Source organism: Melopsittacus undulatus, chromosome 1, assembly GCF_012275295.1.
Source record: "Melopsittacus undulatus isolate bMelUnd1 chromosome 1, bMelUnd1.mat.Z, whole genome shotgun sequence".
Taxonomy (NCBI): domain Eukaryota; kingdom Metazoa; phylum Chordata; class Aves; order Psittaciformes; family Psittaculidae; genus Melopsittacus; species Melopsittacus undulatus.
Genome location: NC_047527.1, coordinates 135,135,444 through 135,154,327, shown reverse-complemented (window position 1 = coordinate 135,154,327; position 18,884 = coordinate 135,135,444). Strand labels below are relative to the sequence as shown.

At 36.8% G+C, this 18,884-nt stretch overlaps 1 protein-coding gene across 1 annotated transcript in view; it reads right to left on the bottom strand.

Annotated features, from left to right (window-relative positions):
• Positions 1-18,884, bottom strand: part of ZNF385D (zinc finger protein 385D) — a 420,486-nt gene that overhangs the window by 314,996 nt on the left and 86,606 nt on the right. Inside the window, exon 2 of the mRNA XM_013129993.3 lies at positions 18,460-18,738. Within this exon, the coding sequence (XP_012985447.3) occupies positions 18,460-18,738 (279 nt within the window). The remainder of the gene's footprint in view (positions 1-18,459; positions 18,739-18,884) is intronic.

Here is an 18,884-nt window from a genome sequence, read left to right as displayed (position 1 = left end):
GAATTTCTCAAGAGTATAATAAGCATCACTGTATAATTACCCTATTTATTTTTATTTGTAGTACTAGCACTGCATGAGACATGCAATTTCAAAAGAAATACAAAAATCTATCTTCTACCGAACAGTTCATCATCACTCTATGTGCTCCCTAGGAAGAATATTTTCAAAGGTAAAATCTCAAGTTAAGCATAATTACCAGAAAATAATGAACACTGTTCCAATTCTTTATACTTTTCAGTGGTGCCCTGTGGCAGGACGAGGAGCAATGTCCATAAATTAAACCACAGGAAGTTTCACCCCAACATGAGGAAGAAATTCTTTACACTGAGGGTGGTAGAGCACTGGAACAGGCTGCCCAGGAGGGTTGTGGAGTCTCCCTTTCTGGAGACATTCAAACTGCCTGGACACATTCCTCTGTAACATGCTCTGGGTGGCTCTGCCTTTTTAGGGGGGCTTGGACTGGATGATCTCCAGAGGTCCCTTCCAACCCTAATGATCCTGCAATTCTGATTCTGTGAAAGTTTTGAAGAATGGAGAAAGAGAACAGTTATAATGGAGAATGATGCTGGAGAGGAAAATAGGATGGAAAAAAACCAACAGAAGACTATGAAAAAACTCATGTTTAAGGGCAGGGGAGTTTGAACTGGATAATCTTAAGGTCCTTTCCAACAACTATGCTATGTTTTACATTTTATATGAGTCTATGATTTATATTCATTGGCAACAGCACACATATTTTTTGATACAATTTAAGATAGTTTTCAAATTAAGGCTATTTTAGACAGACTGGAAATACAGAACTAAAAGTGTCCTCTGCACAGTTTCTTTCAATTTCCTCCACTTGCCTTCCCTAAGCACACTCTTAATGAAACTGAAACAAATTCTTTGATGCAGAGCAGAGAAAATGACAGAAGTTCAAGATACAGCTTCTCTGTAACCACTTAAAGAACACTGCATTTTCTTTCACAGCATAAAATTAATTTGATATGAAGTTGCTATTACAAAAAAGTGGTCCATTTTGCATATTAGCTACAAAGAATTTACTAAGTAACGGGAAAGCATGTTACTGTGAGTTACTGTGCAGTTACAGGACAATGAGAGGTTATGACCATTTACACCTAAAAATCTGGTCTATAGTTCTGTAAGGAACAAGAAAAAAAGTGCTAACAGTTTTTGTTTCAGAGGCATTGGGTGTGAGGATGTGTTTAAAATCCTAACACCCAATTCTGCCAATAGATCCAACTACGTCCCATTATATAAGCTTGAAAACCTGATACTCCAGTGTTCTCCCTAAAGCCAGAATAAATCCATTATTGTGGATTCTTCCTGCCCTTCCCTCACCCTCAAATAATTGTTTTCTTTAATGCACCTCTTCAGAGAATAAATAGAGACTCAGTTTAAGCTGAAATGAAAGCCAAATATGACTGAGCTTGAATCTGTTTTTTCTTTCAGCTCATCCATAGTTCCTGTGGTAAAGCCCATTACGAGTGCATGAAAGCAGATACCTCAAAGCCCACGTAGGTATTCCTGGATTTAAATATATATTGGAAATGAATGTCCTGTGGATAAATGCCTGTGAAAAACCCAGTGGAGAATAAGTTCTTGGGAGATTAAGAGATTTACTGTAACCTCTGTGAAAGCTGAACATTCAAAGGGCAGGAATTCTCCATCTTTCAGTCAGCAGATTTAAAGGGGCAGAGATTTATACAGTGAGCAACTAATTAAAACCCTCTGTAAGTGTATGCACATGTACATATATATTTTTATAAATCAGCAAATGTATATTACTAATAGAGTATGTAACTATTCTGGTCAGCAAAACTGACACAAATATTAAATTTCATAACTATTTTTTGTATATAGACTTCAGCTAATTCATAGAATCTTTTAGCCTGGAAGACCTTTGAAAGCAAGTCCAACAGTATTCTGCATTGCTTGAGATCTCTTACTGAATTGAGGGCAAATACCTCCTCCTTCTTGCTGGAAAAATACATCCTTAGTGAAAGAAACTTCACATACTTGACTCTATAACTCCTCTTTTTCTGCTTGCTTCATCGTTTTTACTACCTAATACTCATGGGAAATGTCAACCTAGACATGCTGCTGAACTGCTATGACAAACTTGCCAGATTTTACTGACCATCTCCTTGACCAGTTCTTCCCTTTAAAGCAGGAAAACTGCAAGAACACAGAAGTATTCATGTGCACAAATGGCAAACATCTGTTTCACAACAAAGGCCAAATACAATAGTCAGATGCCTGAGGATCCTGCTCTTCAAATAAGCCCACGCTATGGGTTTATTTGAAGTACAGACAACAGCATACACCGAGTCCATCTATTGCATGACTAATTGTGCTAATACTTTGTCACTTCTGAAATTATGAACATTCTGACACCGTCATACACAAGCAAATCTTTGAAGTGGAAACGTGATGGCAGATTTTTCCACATTCACTTAATTTGCTTGAGTGTTAGGTATCAGAAAGGGACTCCAGATCTAGGAGACTCTACCCATTCTCTATGATCAAAGTCCCAAGTTTGCATACCCTGTTCTGCATTGCTCCCTTTCAAACTGCAGCCAAGAGCAATTTTCTCACAAATATCTTTAATACAGCAAATCCCTAAGGATCCTACCAGCAGGATCCATGTAAAAAACAAACACAACCACATTCTTACACATCTGATCTCACCTCCCAAAGGCATTTTAAAAAATACAGATCAAATATTTACTCAGGACAAATGCTTCCAGAGTTTGGCAGTAGCAGCTTCAGACACCAGTGAATTGTCAGATAAACGAAATATCCACCAGGATTACTCTTCTTTCTAATTGTAAAAAGCCAAGAGGATCTATTATATAGGATCTAATATACCTGTGGGAATATTAGGTTTTAGATGCTATTAACTATTGAACAACAAAAACTTGTTATTTTGGACTTCACAAAGAAAAATGAAGAAAAAAAGCTGCAATTTCTCAGCAATTCTGTAAACATCATGAAAATCTGGTGGCTGCTGACACTTCAGTATTACTAGGGGAGTTAAAAATAAAGCTGAAAGGGAGCTTCTGATGGTATTATTTGTTTAACTGAATTTGTTAGAAAATAATGTCTGAGTGGTAAGGGAGACAGGAAGGAGGAGTAAAAATGGCAGCATACTACAAAGAACTAATACTTTTTTATTCCTTCATAATATTGTTATTGTACACATAATGCTCTTGTTACTGTGCACACTGAAATTAACAATGCTGCTGTTTGTTTATGGAAGAACAAGATGGAATATAAAGAGGTTATAGAATCATAGAATAGTTAGGGCTGGAAAAAACCCTAAGATCATGTAGTTCCAACCCTCCTGTCATGGGCAGGGACACCCCGCACTAAACCATATCACCCAAGGCTCTGTCCAACCTGGCCCTGAAAACCTCAAGGGATGGAGCATTCACAGCTTCCTTGGGCAACCCATTCCAGTGCCTCATCACCCTCACAGTAAAGAACTTCCTCCTTATACCCAATCTAAACTTCCCCTGTTTAAGTTTTAAACCATTACCCCTTGTAGTGATACTACAGTCCCTGATGAAGAGTTCCTCCCCGGGATCCTTATAGGCCCACTTCAGATACTGGAAGGCTGCTATGAGGTCTCCACGCAGCCTTCTCTTCTCCAGCATGAACAGCCCCAACTTTCTCAGCCTGTCTTCATACAGGAGGTGCTCCAGTCCCCTGATCATTCTCGTGGCTTCCTCTGGACTTGTTCCAACAGTTCCATGTCCTTTTTATGTTGAGGACACCAGAACTGCACACAATACTCCAAGTGAGGTCTCACAAGAGCAGAGTAGAGGGGCAGGATCACCTCCTTCAACCTGCTGGTCACGCTCCTGATGCACCCCAGGATACAGTCGGCTTTCTGGGCTGTGAGTGCACACTGCAGCCGGCTCATGTTGTTTCTCATCAACCAACACCCCCAAGCCCTTCTCCACAGGGCTGCTCTGAATCTCTTCTCTGCCCAACCTGTAGCTGTGCCTGGGATTGCTCTGACCCAGGTGTAGGACCTTGCACTTTTCATGGTTAAACTTCATAAGGTTGTATTTTCACTTGCACCATGTGCTTTGTACAGGCAAAAATGAACGTTTGATACACTTATTCATTGTAGGGCAACCATGTAAAATGCTAAGGTACTTTAGAGATGCAGGTTAAAACCCCCAAAAGACATGAGAACTTTGTGGTTCAATTAGTGATTTTAAGAAGAGAAAAATATCCACCAAGAACCTGCATCATCTACATGGGTTTTCAACACCTCCAGGGATGGTGACTCCACCACTTTCCTGGGAAGCCTGTTCAAATACCTGATCACCCTCTCTCCTGGGTAATTTACACCAACCTGCTGGCACCTGCCAGAAGAAGCCCACCATCTGAGTAGAAAATACATGCACCAGGCATTTAAATGAAAGTGAAATATAAATTCTATGGAAGTTGATGGCAATTTCTATAATGACTTCAAGATGGTTAGGAAGAAAAACTATTTCATGTTTTGCCAGGTTTTCAATTACTTCGACACGCAAGACAAACACTTCCCTCCCCTATCCCGTAGTCTTCCCCACAGTTGTTCATTTACCCATTCTAATAATTTTCTCTATTTGTATTGACCTCTGCAACTTAATCCCATCATATAAAAAATAATTTTTGTGCCTCATTTTCCTAATGAATCATGAAAGAGCACTGACCTAGCCCCATATGAATCTTACTATCCCCTCATTAGTCTCATGCCATGGTAGTAATCCTCTTTTATCCTACATAAAAGTTCGTTATGGGGTTCATGACACTGTTCACAAGGCCTTTTACCATCAGAGAGAGCACTTCTCTATGGGAATCAAGCCCTTCTAAAGTTTTCCATGAGATTAAACAGTATGAATCTGACCTCACATATTGTTACAGCAAAATGGTCTAGTAGGAAGCTGCTGTTGGCCTGATTACTGCCCTCTGCATGGATAATACCCTGCTTTTCCTGTAGGGCTTCTTTGGATCACAGTGGGTTGTTTTTGACCTTACACAATGTCAAGAGAAAAGAAGCCTTAGGCACCTCACTTTTTACACAAAACAAATAACCTGAGCACATTTCAAAAAGCCAAGCTGTGCTTTGTGTACATATTCCTGTCTGCTTTGGTCTCAAGAATGTTGTTAAATGCTTTATTATCAGAGGAATATAGAGGATGAAGCAGGTATCATTTTATTCACCCTCCACCTTGTCTTCAGAAACCACACTATAAACTCACCAGTCCTGCCATTCTGTGTTTGCACATGCTCCATCAGTCACATTTTAATGGCATAGCATCTGTAGCAGATGAACTGCAGAACATAGGAAACTCTGTCAGAACACATTAACCAGCAATCTTTGGGGTATCCACAAACAGTGAGACATGGTGACAACTCTCTTTCCAGGTCACTTTGGGAATCAGCTAAGCTTGAGTACTCAAAGACACTTACCAAAACACGCACAGTTAGTTGGCAAAAGAAGAAAGCTGTATTATGAAGATCATTCTTTAAAGAAATGAAAAAAGAATGGCTACAGCAAAGGATATGTTTTTTATCAAAATACACCAGGGATATCTTAATAGCACTGAACAGTAACTACCCTACTTCATCTTCCCAGTGAGGAAAAAAAAAAAATCTTGCATTAAGATATGATGTTTCAGTAATCCTAGCAACAAATAACATACTCCTAGATATTTGTCCAAAGTAGTAAAACCTATTCTTGTTAAGTATCAGTTTACATCAGTCATAACATAATATGAATACTAAAAATACATGTAAGAGGCTTTACTGAGTGCATTCAAAGGAAAAAAAATAAAGATTTAGGAAAAAAAATGTAGTCATATTGCATAAGAGCAGGCTCCCTGGTCTACAGCATTTACAGCATCAGTGAATAAAACTGAATTAGAAGAAACTCAGCTCAGGTTTCCAGAGCCACTAAGGACTGGGAAGCTTTATTCCTACTGATGTCACTTGAAAACATCATTGATACGGCTTCTGATTTGACAAAATAAAGACACACTGTTAGGAAAATTTCTTTCAAAAAGAAAAGAAATAACTGCAACTCTTCAGAAAAAAAAATAAAAAATCATTCACTACATCTTTCAAAGCTTAAAAAAAAAATCATTCACTACATCTTTCAAAGCTTAAAAACTAACTAGCTGCTACCATACACGACTGACTGTCCTAACATGGAGATAGCACAGATGAGTAGAGCAAAGCACTAAAATTTTCTTCCAAACTAGCCCAAGAGCTAGAATATTTGTATGCAGACTAAGACAAAACTGTGTCATAATTTGTGTGTGCATATATGTGCGTATGAATATATAATCACTGTACTCAGAAGCACATTTGAATATCAAATATAACCTCTCTAGTACTCAATGCAGTTAATGGATTTTGTAGATGGCCTGTGTATAGTAAAGGAAACACAAAAGAAACAAATTATTTAATTATTTCCTCCCCCTGCAAAGAGATTTACAGGTACGTAAGCTTAATCATCAGTCTAAGTTATCAGCCTGTATCAAAACACATAGAATAATTTATAACTATTTACACATACATCCAATCTCACAAAGAGTAAATTTGTTGAAATAAAATCATTTTCCTTGTAATTAATAAAGTGTCAGAAAAATTAAAATGTTTCCTTGTTGAATAGTACTAAGACTTCTATGCAGGCTATAAACTTATTTGATTGTTAAGGTTTTTAGCTAAAGCATTGTTCATTTCCAGAATCTTTTAATTTGGAGCATTCGCAAGACCAGAGAGGCTTGCCACTGCTCTTGAAACACTTTATTTCACAGTAGTAAGTCTTTAAATACCAATGCTGCAATCATGAATAGTATACATTTTTCAAAGCTTGACAGTTCCAGGATCTTTTCTTTGGCTTTCTCAAGCATATTTCATCTGTTTGTGACAAGGGTCACTGACATCAAAAGACTCAGTGTTGAAAACAAATAAAATATAGTGAATTATTACAGCAATGTTTTTTCCTTAAACATTTCAAGATTTTAAAACATTGAGAATATGCCTTTACTGATGTGTGGTAGTTTTGATACTAGATTACAATGACCATTCTCAAGAGACGTACATGTTTCCCCCACATAAAAAAAAATTACTTTTTAATTAATCATAACTTAATTTCATGGTGAGAACAAAATACCACACACACACAAAACCCAGAAAACACAAATTCAATATTAATTGCTGGAAATTTATTAATGAGCTGTTTGACCATTACAACTTTTTTTTGGCAGGGTCTACTGTTGACATCTTCAATGGTTCACATGAAAAGCCAATGTATTTTTAAGAGAAAAGTCTGAATGGTTATTAATATTGGCCTGTCATGAAGATCAAATCTGTCTTAAAACACCATTGAGCAACACGGTATCTGTTGTTACTCACTGCATTCTTTAGCCTTTTCCTTCTCTCACCACTACTAACTGAAGAAAAGTCTAAAAAACAAGGTCTATGTATACTAGTAGCTTTGTTCCTAGATTTCCCCTTTTAGAGGACAAGAATTTTGTAACCTTTAACATGCATCAACAGCAGTTCTGACTGCTACAGGCAACTTGATATACTAATAAAAATACTAAAAAAGGCTTCAAGAGTTGTTTTACATCTCAAAGCCTTCCTAAGAATACAGATTTTAGTTTATTTGTTTTGTTTCTGCCACATAACATCAGCAAGTTGCCATTCAGAGTGGGGCTTTGTCTATCTTTTTTATTTTTAAACACACAGCTATGAAGAAAAATCCAAGCCTTTGGCTGTATGTATCTTGCTCCTGCCAGATGCAAAGTAAGCAAGTAGACCCCTGAAACTTTAAAACAGACTTTTTCCCAGTGTGCTTCCTACAGAACCTTAGAATAATCCAGGTGGAAAGGGATCTCTGGGATTCATTTTACCCAGCCTCCTACTCAAAGCAGAACTAACTTCTAAGGCTCAATTCTTAAAATCTCCAGAGAATAATTTCCACAGCCTCTCTGGGTAACTTATCCCAGTGCTTACCCATTTTTACAGTGAGGTTCTGAATGCTCTTTTCCATGTATCTAACCAGAATTTCCCTTGCTGCAACTTGTGACTATACCTTCTGGCTCTTTCACTGCTCACATCCATCTTCTCTCTAAAATCCCTTCAAGAATTTGAAGATTGCAATAGGATCCCCCATTAGCCCCTCTTTTCTTCAGAGTAAATAAAACCACATTGTCAACCTATCTTCATGAGTCATGTGCTCAGCTATCTGACTGCCTCAGGGATGCTCTTTTAGATTCACTCTCTTTTGTTGATGTCTCTCTTGCACTTTGGGCACAAAACTGTGCCCAGTACTCCACACAGGACCACAAAAGCGCAGAGCACATGGTAATCACTTCCCTCAAACTGCTATTCACCCTTCTGCAAATGCAGTCCAGTGTGCAGTTAAGCTTCCATCTCCACAAAAGCTCATGTATCATGTTCAACCTGCTGCCCAACGAGGACACCCAGGTCCTTTTTCACAAAGCTACTCTCCACCAAGTCAGTGCCCAGCCTGAACCTGCAGTACTTGCTCCAGATGCAGGACCTCATGACTTTGCTTCTGTTGAACTTCATGAGGTTACTGCTAGGGCGCTCTTGCAGCTTATAGAGCTTCCGATGAGCTTTTTTTCAAGCTTTGTACACTATCATACAACTGATTTTACCATATTTAGTGTTATCTGCAGAGTTGGTAAACACTCAATGCATCTTATCACCAAGGTCACTCAGGAAGATGTTAAACAGCACTGGCCTCACTATCAGTTCTTGGGGAGTATCATAACCAATCACCTGTCTATATGACTGTGAAAGATTGACAGTTGATAATTTGAACCTGATGATGATTTTCTAATCCTCATTGTACTCCACTCACCAATCCCTATCTTATCAATTTGGCTATAACAATCCTATGGGAGACCATGATGGACCATGGTGAAAACTTTAAGTCCAAAAATATTCACACTTCACCATATAAATTAATGAGGCTAGTCTTACAAAGTCTGCGTGTAAATCTGTGCTGGGTATTCCAAATCACTTTCCTCTACTTCGTGTACCCTCAAATGGCTTTTATAAAGACTTGCTCCATATACTTCTCAGAAGCTGATAATTGACTGACTGGCTCCTAGTAGTTCTTGCCTTTTCTGAAGACATGAGTTACATCTACCTCTTTGCAGGTATCCTTATTTTATATTCTTCCCATAAAGATCCATTGAAAATGTATTATTATGCTTGCCACTGAAAAATTTCCCAGTATATGATTTCACAAGAAAAACTCCCACAGGCTTGACTGTAACGTCCTACGGTGGGAGGTCAGAGAATACGCCAAAAAGGTGAGCTGCTTCTTTTAAACAAATCTAATTTCTATTACACCACATAAAAATAATATTTAGAGTATCACATATTAGTACTTAGTTGAGGACATCCCTGGTGGTATTTCGATTTGAACTCAACTGCATTTCTCTACAGTCCTTAACTGCCTTTGGTAAGAAGAATGCTGTCATTTTATCAGTAGAGTTTTGCTACCTCTTCCAGGGAAAAAAAAAAAAAAATAAAGGTACTATTTTTGCAAAAGCAAAAAGAGAAAAAGGCAGAATTTTACTGAGAATAAGCAGCTATGCATACGCATCCATCTGTGTTTTACTATACATGAGTGGTTTTATGATACCAAAGTTTTATGACTAGTAACGATTCAATCAAAAGTGAGAAAAATGGAGCTATGTGCAGCCAGAAATACAACTGTAGAATGATTGTTTATTCTTCCATTTGATTATCAAATAAAAACACAGAAAGGGAAAAAAAAAAGAAAACAACAAACCAAATGCAAACAAACAGAAAACAACAACAAAAAAACAAAACCCACCACCTAGGACAGATTATCAAAATAGTTCAAACAGAGGACCAGAAAAAGACAAATTCTGTCTTTCTCCAGTGAGAAAATATCTATTCACAATATAAGCTGCAAAGATTCAAACCTCTACCAAATTTAAGGACAGGAATGGAAGTGGAAGGAGGAATTTTTAATGCACTTTTAAACAGTATTGCTAGTTCTATTGTGATGGAATGAGAATTTCTCAAAGGTAGGGATGGGGTTCTCTTGACAAAAAAAGTGGACAGATAAGTTAAGAATTCCCAAGAATAATCATAACAGAAAAGATTCAACAGAAAAAAATAATAATACTTCATTTCTGAATAATCTTTCACAAAATTGCTAACCAACTGCACTTAGAGATATCAAAGTGAATAATTTTGACATTTCCAGTTTTTCTTTCACTGCACTTAGCTACAAATTAAATTGCTTAAAACTCTTAAAATGTTTGATCAGAAAATTATTTTTCATTAACTTTCTTATTTCTTCTACAACATCATGGGATCCAGCACAGAGGGAGATTATGTCATGGTTTTGGTTTCAGTCTAAAAGTCATTACGATGCTAAAGCCTCAATATTACTTTTATAGTAAAAAAGTCACACATTCAGGCTATACTCCTTATAATAATTTTCATACTTTCCCCACTAGGAAGACTTACATTTAAAGACATATTAACCTGACATAAAGAGTCTAGAGAATAATTTTAAGAAATTAAATTTTGATTACAGGACAAAGAATTAGTTTAGTAAAAGGAGCTGCTTTGCTTAGAATTGGTGTATCTTTCCAGGTCTCTAATTTCATATATATGGAAAATTGAGAGGAATTTTTGATGATGTCTACATATCTACAATACTGTCTGCATGGAGACTCCAGCCAGGATAACGTATAAGCATTAATGTGAGAAACAAAGGAAAGACATTATAAAAATTAACTCACTCCCACAGTAGCAGTGTGAACTGTAGATTAAAGTTGGTGCTACCTCGATGGTGTAAACTGAACTGGCATAAATGTGTGCTAACATTAATTCATCAATTAATTCCTCAAAAGGAGTGTGGAACGTGCCTCCATCTCCTAAAATCAACAGGAGTTTATAATTAATTTCATTGGAGATTGTCTTAAAACACTAATCTTGGGACAGTTCTCCCTATGGTGAAACATGTCAGAGGATAAAAAATTAACTAAAGCTTTCAGTGAGGTGACTATGAGGAGAAGAGTATATTTTCAAACAAAGGAGTAAAAAGTCATAAATAAGAAAAAGCATTACCAAAATGTGTGTCACTACTACTTTATTTTTTCTTCTACTCAGATATACTTTAAAAATTCCCTTTACATTATGTAATATCCTAAAAATGAAACAAAATCATATCATATGAGAGATACAAAATTTTCCTTTTGCAGCCTCATTGAGGAATAAGGAAAATAACTGAATATTGGAAAAGCTAGCTCTCAGGAAATTAATATTGGGAATTGTTGATAAACTTAGTGTGTTGTCATGACTCATAGATGATTTATTGCCTACCAGATGCCAGGGCAGAAGCAAAAAGAAATCCCATCATATTAAAAGATGACAAGTTACTGAGAAGGTCTGGAAGAAAGCCATGGTCATCATAATCTATATTGGACCTCGTGATATAATCAGAACTCAATGGAGATCCTGCAAAAAAGATTTCAACTGTTTGTTAGCTCTACACGTAACCAGAGATCAAATGCCAACTCTTAGAAACGAGACTGGTGCCACACTCCGGGAGAAGCCAAGAATGGCAGACAAACATCTCAGCACAGTTCAGAAACACCACAGATGGACATGAATTATTCCCAGAGTAACTGAACATTACACAGCTCATTTAGTATTGATTATCGATATTCATGCTACAGCAGAAAACATTAAGACAGCACACCTAAAACAGTATTAACTTTAAAATGGAGGGACAAACCAATTCAGACAAATAGATCTAGCCTGAAGCCCTAAGAGACAATGGTGGTATTAGGCAGAAGTGCAAAGACAGCAAGATGACATTGCTTCCTGTTTTTTGCAAGCATATCTTAAGCCCAGATTTGAGGACTAAAAGGGTGCTCATTTTTCAACATAAAAGAAAAAGTGTTGCACATCTAGAAGAAACACAAAGGCCTAAAAACACACAGACATGAATGTCTAAAAAGTACAGGTGAACTATGAGCAAACATTTGGAACACATAGAACAAGAACTGGAAGCATGGAAGAAGATAAAATGTACACAGCAAGCAGGCACACATTAGGTGAAGATTTTCACCCTTTAACCTGCATATAATAGCAACCTTTGTGTGCTGTTGAAGAAACTATCAAGTACCTCAGCCCCTATTGTCTTAGCATAGCAATTACAAACCTTTGCTAGAAGGCAGCAAAGCAAGGACCCAGTTCTGAATTTCTTCCAGCTGTATGACACTGTTGTGAAATCTTTCATGAACAAACATTCATGTCCTTTTGATGAAGACAACTTGCTAAACATCTTGCTTTCGAATGGTATCCAAAAGATAAACAGCTGGGGATATAAAAAGTGAACCTCTGCAGTCTTACATTCAGGCAGAAAACTAGAAAAACAATTCCTTTTAACTTTTTCAACTTACAGTTAAGAGGTTTGTTTAGACCCTAGGCAGATGTTCCTGATGGTTAAGACTCTTCATATAATTGAAATGATTTCGTAATTAACAGCCACAGCAGGTTTTATTCAGATGTCACCCAAAATGGTGGAAAGGAATTTGCCAGTTGAGACAAAAAACATACTTCAACAAAGGACATAAGCATATTCTTAAGTGCCCTTGATGAACAATAAGGAACTTCAATACTGTCTTAAGCATATTTAGCCATAAATTTCCACTTATCCCCCAGCTTCTGAAGAACTAATCACAATTAACCACATTTTTCTAGGTTCCTATGTTATTATTATTTTTCATTGTCACACTATTCAGTAGACCAGATACACTACATGAAAAATTGTTTAAATACGGTGAATTTCTCCTCCCCAAATACAAAATAATGGATTTATATGTAATAGTGTTTTGAGGATTGCTAAAATATAAGTGACCTTCATGACTTCACAGCATTACAGAAGTTATTCCAGGTGTACTCATCAAATCTTATTCCCAGCCTCCCCACAACTTGCTACAATGCTAGGGTTTACTTATGATTGGTCTATATTAAAATTTAGTAACATACCTTTGTATTTATCTGCAATAGATAGCAGTCAGCGAACTATAGCAAGTCTGCAATGGATATTTGCACACGTTTGTCCACAATTGCCACCCATCATTTTTTGTGTATTCACAAAGCCAAGTGGATCCTAGTGCTCTTATTAGGGGAAATATGAACATCATGCATGTGGTTGGTGTGGGCTGGCTCTTTCTTGAATGTAATTCATTCAATGACACCCACGTTACCATGTTAGTGATTAGCTATAATGTCAGATGGTAGGTATTAAATTTCCAAATATAATAAAAAAATAATTCTGCAAACACAAGTAGTGTTTTAAAAGCATATCTTGCTTGTAAAAATGCTCTTAAAAGCAGGAATTATATTCACTACATAGAATAGGAACATGATGAAAACAAACAAGTGCTTTGGAATGAGAAGAAAGATTTACATCTGAGAGCAATGGAAGTGACAACACACTGCCCTCAGCCAGTCCTACTTGTCCAGAGATCTCCAGCTTGGATATTTGGGAAGTATTACAGAATGCCCTGAAGGAACTTGTTCTGCTTCTTTACAAAATACTGGCATCTATAACCCACAATCTAGCAGGCTTACAACTAGAGGATAACACATATTGGAGATACTGTTAACTGGCCATAAAGCTCTGCATCAGAAAATAAAAAAATAAAAAAAAGTTTGCAAGTGACATGATTTCCAGAGACATGTCAAGTTGATGTGACAATGCCTGTTTCCCGGGAAACAAACACAGAGCCCCTTCTTCTGAAGGAAAGCACACTTTGTCTGATGATTTCCTCCATCACTCAATGCCTTATCCAATCCTCTGTGCCTGAAATGAGGACTAATGCAATGAAAAGAGCAGGTGACACCATTTCCCTGAAAGCTGTAGCTTGGTAGCTTGCCACCTTAAAGTAAGATTCTATCTACCCCAAAGCTGCCAGTTTTCATGATCAAAAAACTTGACAGCAGAAGTGTAAAGTGTAGCAACAGAACTAGAAAAGAACCAGCAACAAGTGCAAGGAGGAGGCTCTGCAAGTGGTTTAGGTGAATATTCTGGATTTCCTACATGCAGGACAGTAAAAAAGTCAGGATTTACACACACACACAAATAAACAAAAGATAAATATTTTCAATGATCAGTGTGCAAAAAAATTTACAGCATTGATACTATGAAATTGTTATCTCAAGAGTTGTAGAAACTACATACAACCACCAAATGCAGTTGAAAAAAAAAATGTATGAAACAAGTTTTGTTCATATTTTAGGGTACATGTCAGTATAATAGTAGCAAATTATTCTTCATTCTTAAATAACATCTCCTGCTGAATTAACAGTTTTGCTTTTTGAAGTTAGCAAGGAGTAAATAACAACGATTATTTAATTCCGATCTTTTTCCTTTCTTTCGCGCATTCACTGTCCTTTCTCACAGCACAATGAGATTTTTCTAAGATGAAATTTCACTGAAAAAAAAATTGTAGGCAGGCTTAGCTTAAAAGAAAGTAAATGAAACTTGCTAAACTGGATAGTCTTTTGTCTGGGCTATGAATTCAAAGAGCTAGGTAAAGAAACTGCTGCCAAATGCCTCCCTGGCTCCTATGTTTTAAAAGCATAACGTTTCAGAAACCAATTTTTAAAGTGAAAGGACTTCTATTAATTTTGTGCCATTTCTCATCCCCATTATTTTTCCACCTGTTATCTAATGTGTTGCAGGAAGTACTGCAGAGTTAAGCAGTTTTAGGTTTTGCCCTAACCATGCTTCATTCACTCGTGATGATTCAGCAATTTACACAAAAAAAAGTACAGGGGAAATCCTGGTTTACATAAAAGTCTTAGAAATATCAGCTTTCTCTTTGGTACTGCCACACATTCACATCTGCAGTTATTTTTTCATTCTGTCAGTAGAAACACAAGTCTTGTTTCTACTGGTCAGAATAAACCATTTCCCACAAGAGATCACCTCTTCCCATAGCTTCTAGCCTGGTTTTGTGAGATGTGGTACAATGTCAGCAGATCAGATACAAAATTAATTTTGCCTTCTTTTAATCCTCAAATGTACTCAAGTTCTTCTTCACTGACTTCCTTGTCACCTTGCTACTGCATGAATTAGAGCAGAAAAGCAAAAAAATCATCATCAAGAAGATTACATTATAGGGTGTAATGAGAAAAGTGTAAGAATCCCTTTTAAGTGACATAACAGGCAATTATCAGGAAGAAGAAACACAGAAAACTATGTTATTCCCAAGCACATACAGTTCAGTAACAGAAGTGCTGATGTCTCACTATGTCATGCGAAGTCATCACAAATCACTGTACCAAGTAATGACACATGAAACAATGAGTTCACATCATTTTTGTGACTGCCAAGTGTGCTGCTCTGCGGCTGCTCGGCATCCAGGAAGGAACCAAGTGGGTATCATACAATAAAGCTACCAAGCTAACAAATAAACAACTAGCAAAACCTTCTAGATCAAATCTGGTGACTTGTGCAAATTCAGCACAGATGCCAATACAGGAGCAAAGAAATGTGCATTTTGGGGTAAAAAGCAACATAATTTATTAATTGTATATTTGCACATGTTAATAGGTTTTGTGCTTAAGTAATTTACCTTATGAAATTCCATAGAGATATTCAAGTATATTAAACTATTTCAAGTATAGTAGCATGCTCTGTTATTTATTTCTAGCAGGTAAAAGCTACTTTACACAGTTTGAAGATGATGACAGCATTAATTACACAGTCAAATGCTAATACAGCTGAACCCTACCTTTGTTCAGCAGTCCATTGCAAATTATTTTGGAACTAAACATGGGCTGTTGCTCCATGCAAATCAGTCCTGCATTGCTATTAGCCCTTGCAATATGAAACACACAAACCTGTCCTGCTTTTTGGAAATAATTCAGAGATAAAGCAAAACAACAAGTCACAATTCCAGCATTTTTCCCAACCTTTCCACATGTTTTAGTTCCAAGCGAGCAAACAATTTTTCAAAGGCATATACAACCCATAGTACAGTCCCTGAATTGCTGCATTTGGAAACGGGGTTTTCTTGTGCATAGTGCAAACACTTCTTTCATTCAACATGAGATACTGATGATGAAGCCTTGGAAGATAATCTCGTGAAGCAGAGCATTTACTTAATTTTAATTTACAGCAAAATTTAATCTCAAGAATTATTAGACCATTAACCTGGACATTGAGCGTAACAGCTGTCTTCTGTGATTATCATACTTCTAAACAAGAAATACTATTCTCATAAATGACGTATGTACACCAATGATGGTACTTGAATAAACTGAATCACACATGTTTAACAGTTACTTCAGTGACCTTCAAAAAGCATCATTTGTGTGCACATGATAAACTGAAAGGGTAGAGTCATAATGTTTTTTAATCATGGTCATGTGTCGCTTGGGCTTTCTGGGGTCTCATCAACAAAAAGTTCATTTGTCCAAAAAACACTGCCCATATTTCATAAATACCAGTTTTGAGAAAACTTACTGTGGAAGGTCTGTCAAGTTCCAATTTCTACTTGACTTAACAAAAGGGATCTCTAACAAGGTCTCTGTTCAAAGTGCGGAGAGGGGTAGTTACTCAGACATTCAGATGTTCTGACTTCTAGCAAGAAATATTTGATATTGGTGTCTATTTCAGTTAATATTCAGTTTTAAAAAACTGAAATATCAAAGTCTATTAATATGGGAATATCATTCCTTTATGCTCTTCCCTACATAGCTCTCTCAGTTGAGTGCTACTTTTGATTATACTCAAAGGTCTGCCAGATTTGAAAAGCCTCAAGTTTCAGGCAACCCCAAAAAATAACTGCACCTTGAAACAAAGAGCTAGATAGTCAATCTGCTATTTTCTGTCTACAAATGGATGCAGGTACACATGATTCAGGGATACTTTTAAGAAGGAAAAAAAAACCCCTTCCAGAATACAAATGTTGAAGCATGACTGAAGCCCTCTGACACTAATTTCAGCACTGCTTAATTACTAATTCTTTCATTACCATGGATAAAAGCATAAAAAAGAATTGGAGAAAAACACACTCTACCATTAGCAAAATTATTGTGCTAAAAATGATGATAAAATTTTACCTTAAAAGACAGCAATAACATTAGCCTTTTTGTTTATTTGGTTAGAACAAATGCATTTGTGGATAACCATACTGCATCTTTAATAAATTAGGAAATCAATCACTATGCATTTTCACAGCTTCTCCTAATAGCAGTGGTATTCCTCATAAGCCTGAACTATGAACAGTGGCACATGTTACAGTCCTGCCATGTAAGCACAAAATGATTTGTGCTGTTATGTTTTTGTTTGTTTTATTGTTTTAAGGAAAAGAGCAACACACTTCTTACACAGAAAAGCACTCACATCCAACACACTTCAGTAACATACCTACATTATTCCTCACAGGTTATTAAAATGCTTATCTAAGGACTCATGTTCTGCATATACCGTCGCAGACAAGAAGCAACTCATGGCACAAAATATTAAGCAAAGTGTGAGGTTTGAAGAAAGAGTCTGAAAGTCCTAAGTACATCGTATTAAAATCATTACTTATGTGACATGGTACATAGAAGCAGAGAGTGCAATACAGTACAACTTTACCCATAGAGCAGCAAGGTTGACTACTACCTGTTATGACATTGAGGAAATTATAACCCAGTAATCTGTTTTTTTCCTGTCAGGGACCATCATTTGCCTCTATTATCTACTTTTGTACATGCAGCCACAAACATTTTTCTTTGAGGCATACAACTCACTCTGATGATAGGAAAACATGCAACCTACTATAAAATGCTTTTCCCAAAGCTGCCAAGGAAATAAATTAAAACCAAAATAACCTTTGTTCCATCTCTGTTTGACTTCAGTTATGGTCTTTAAACAGACATATGCTTGCTATGGGTTGAACCTGAATTAGCAGACTAAAGCAAAATGAGCTTGGGAATATATTTGTTCTGTGTAACGTATTTGTTTCAATCTATTTTGCAACCACCTTACAGTCATCAAAAGCAACCATACCCCCAGCAAATATAACCTTTCTAGTCAACCGTGAAATATGGAATATCACTGATTATGCTGAAAACCATCAAAATGCAAATGAATAAGAAAGAATCTGAATCAACATCATCACGTAAGCAAAACATAAAATGAAAACACTTCTAACAACACAGATGGTATACCTTTAGCCATTTGCCAGATGCTCACACTACGGATGACGCCAATGAGGTCACCAGAAGCCTTTGTCTTAAGTTCAAAAAAATTGTTGTTTGAATTAAAATGTTTAGACTCGTATATATAGACTCTACTGTGCATTGCTGCAATTCTCTCATCAAAGAATGGCAAAAAGGTATACATATTTTAATACTTACCATTATCACCTTTGAGATTGCCATTGCTGAGCTGTTTTAACCTCTTCTGATGGGACTTGCCATTGTAGTGGATTTGTGCCTGAGCAGCAGAGTTCAGCTGAATGTTACAAACATTACACAAAGTGAAATTTGTGTGTTTCTTTTCTCTCTCCTTCTTTTGTTCAGTGCTATCAGGTGCTAACTCTTTCTCTCCCTCTCTGTCTGGGATGGATGTGAAATCTGAATTGTAGGATTGGTTATCAGCTGGTAAATCAGGGCTCCAGGGCTTCTTCATATTTTCTGTGGGGAAAAGACATAAGAGGGGTAAACAATGAGCAACACAAAACAATATACACAAGATTTCTACATCTGCAAACAAAAACATGCAAGAGAAACAGCCTTGTAGACAGTGGAAAAGAAGGGGAAGGAGGTTCTCCAGGCACTGG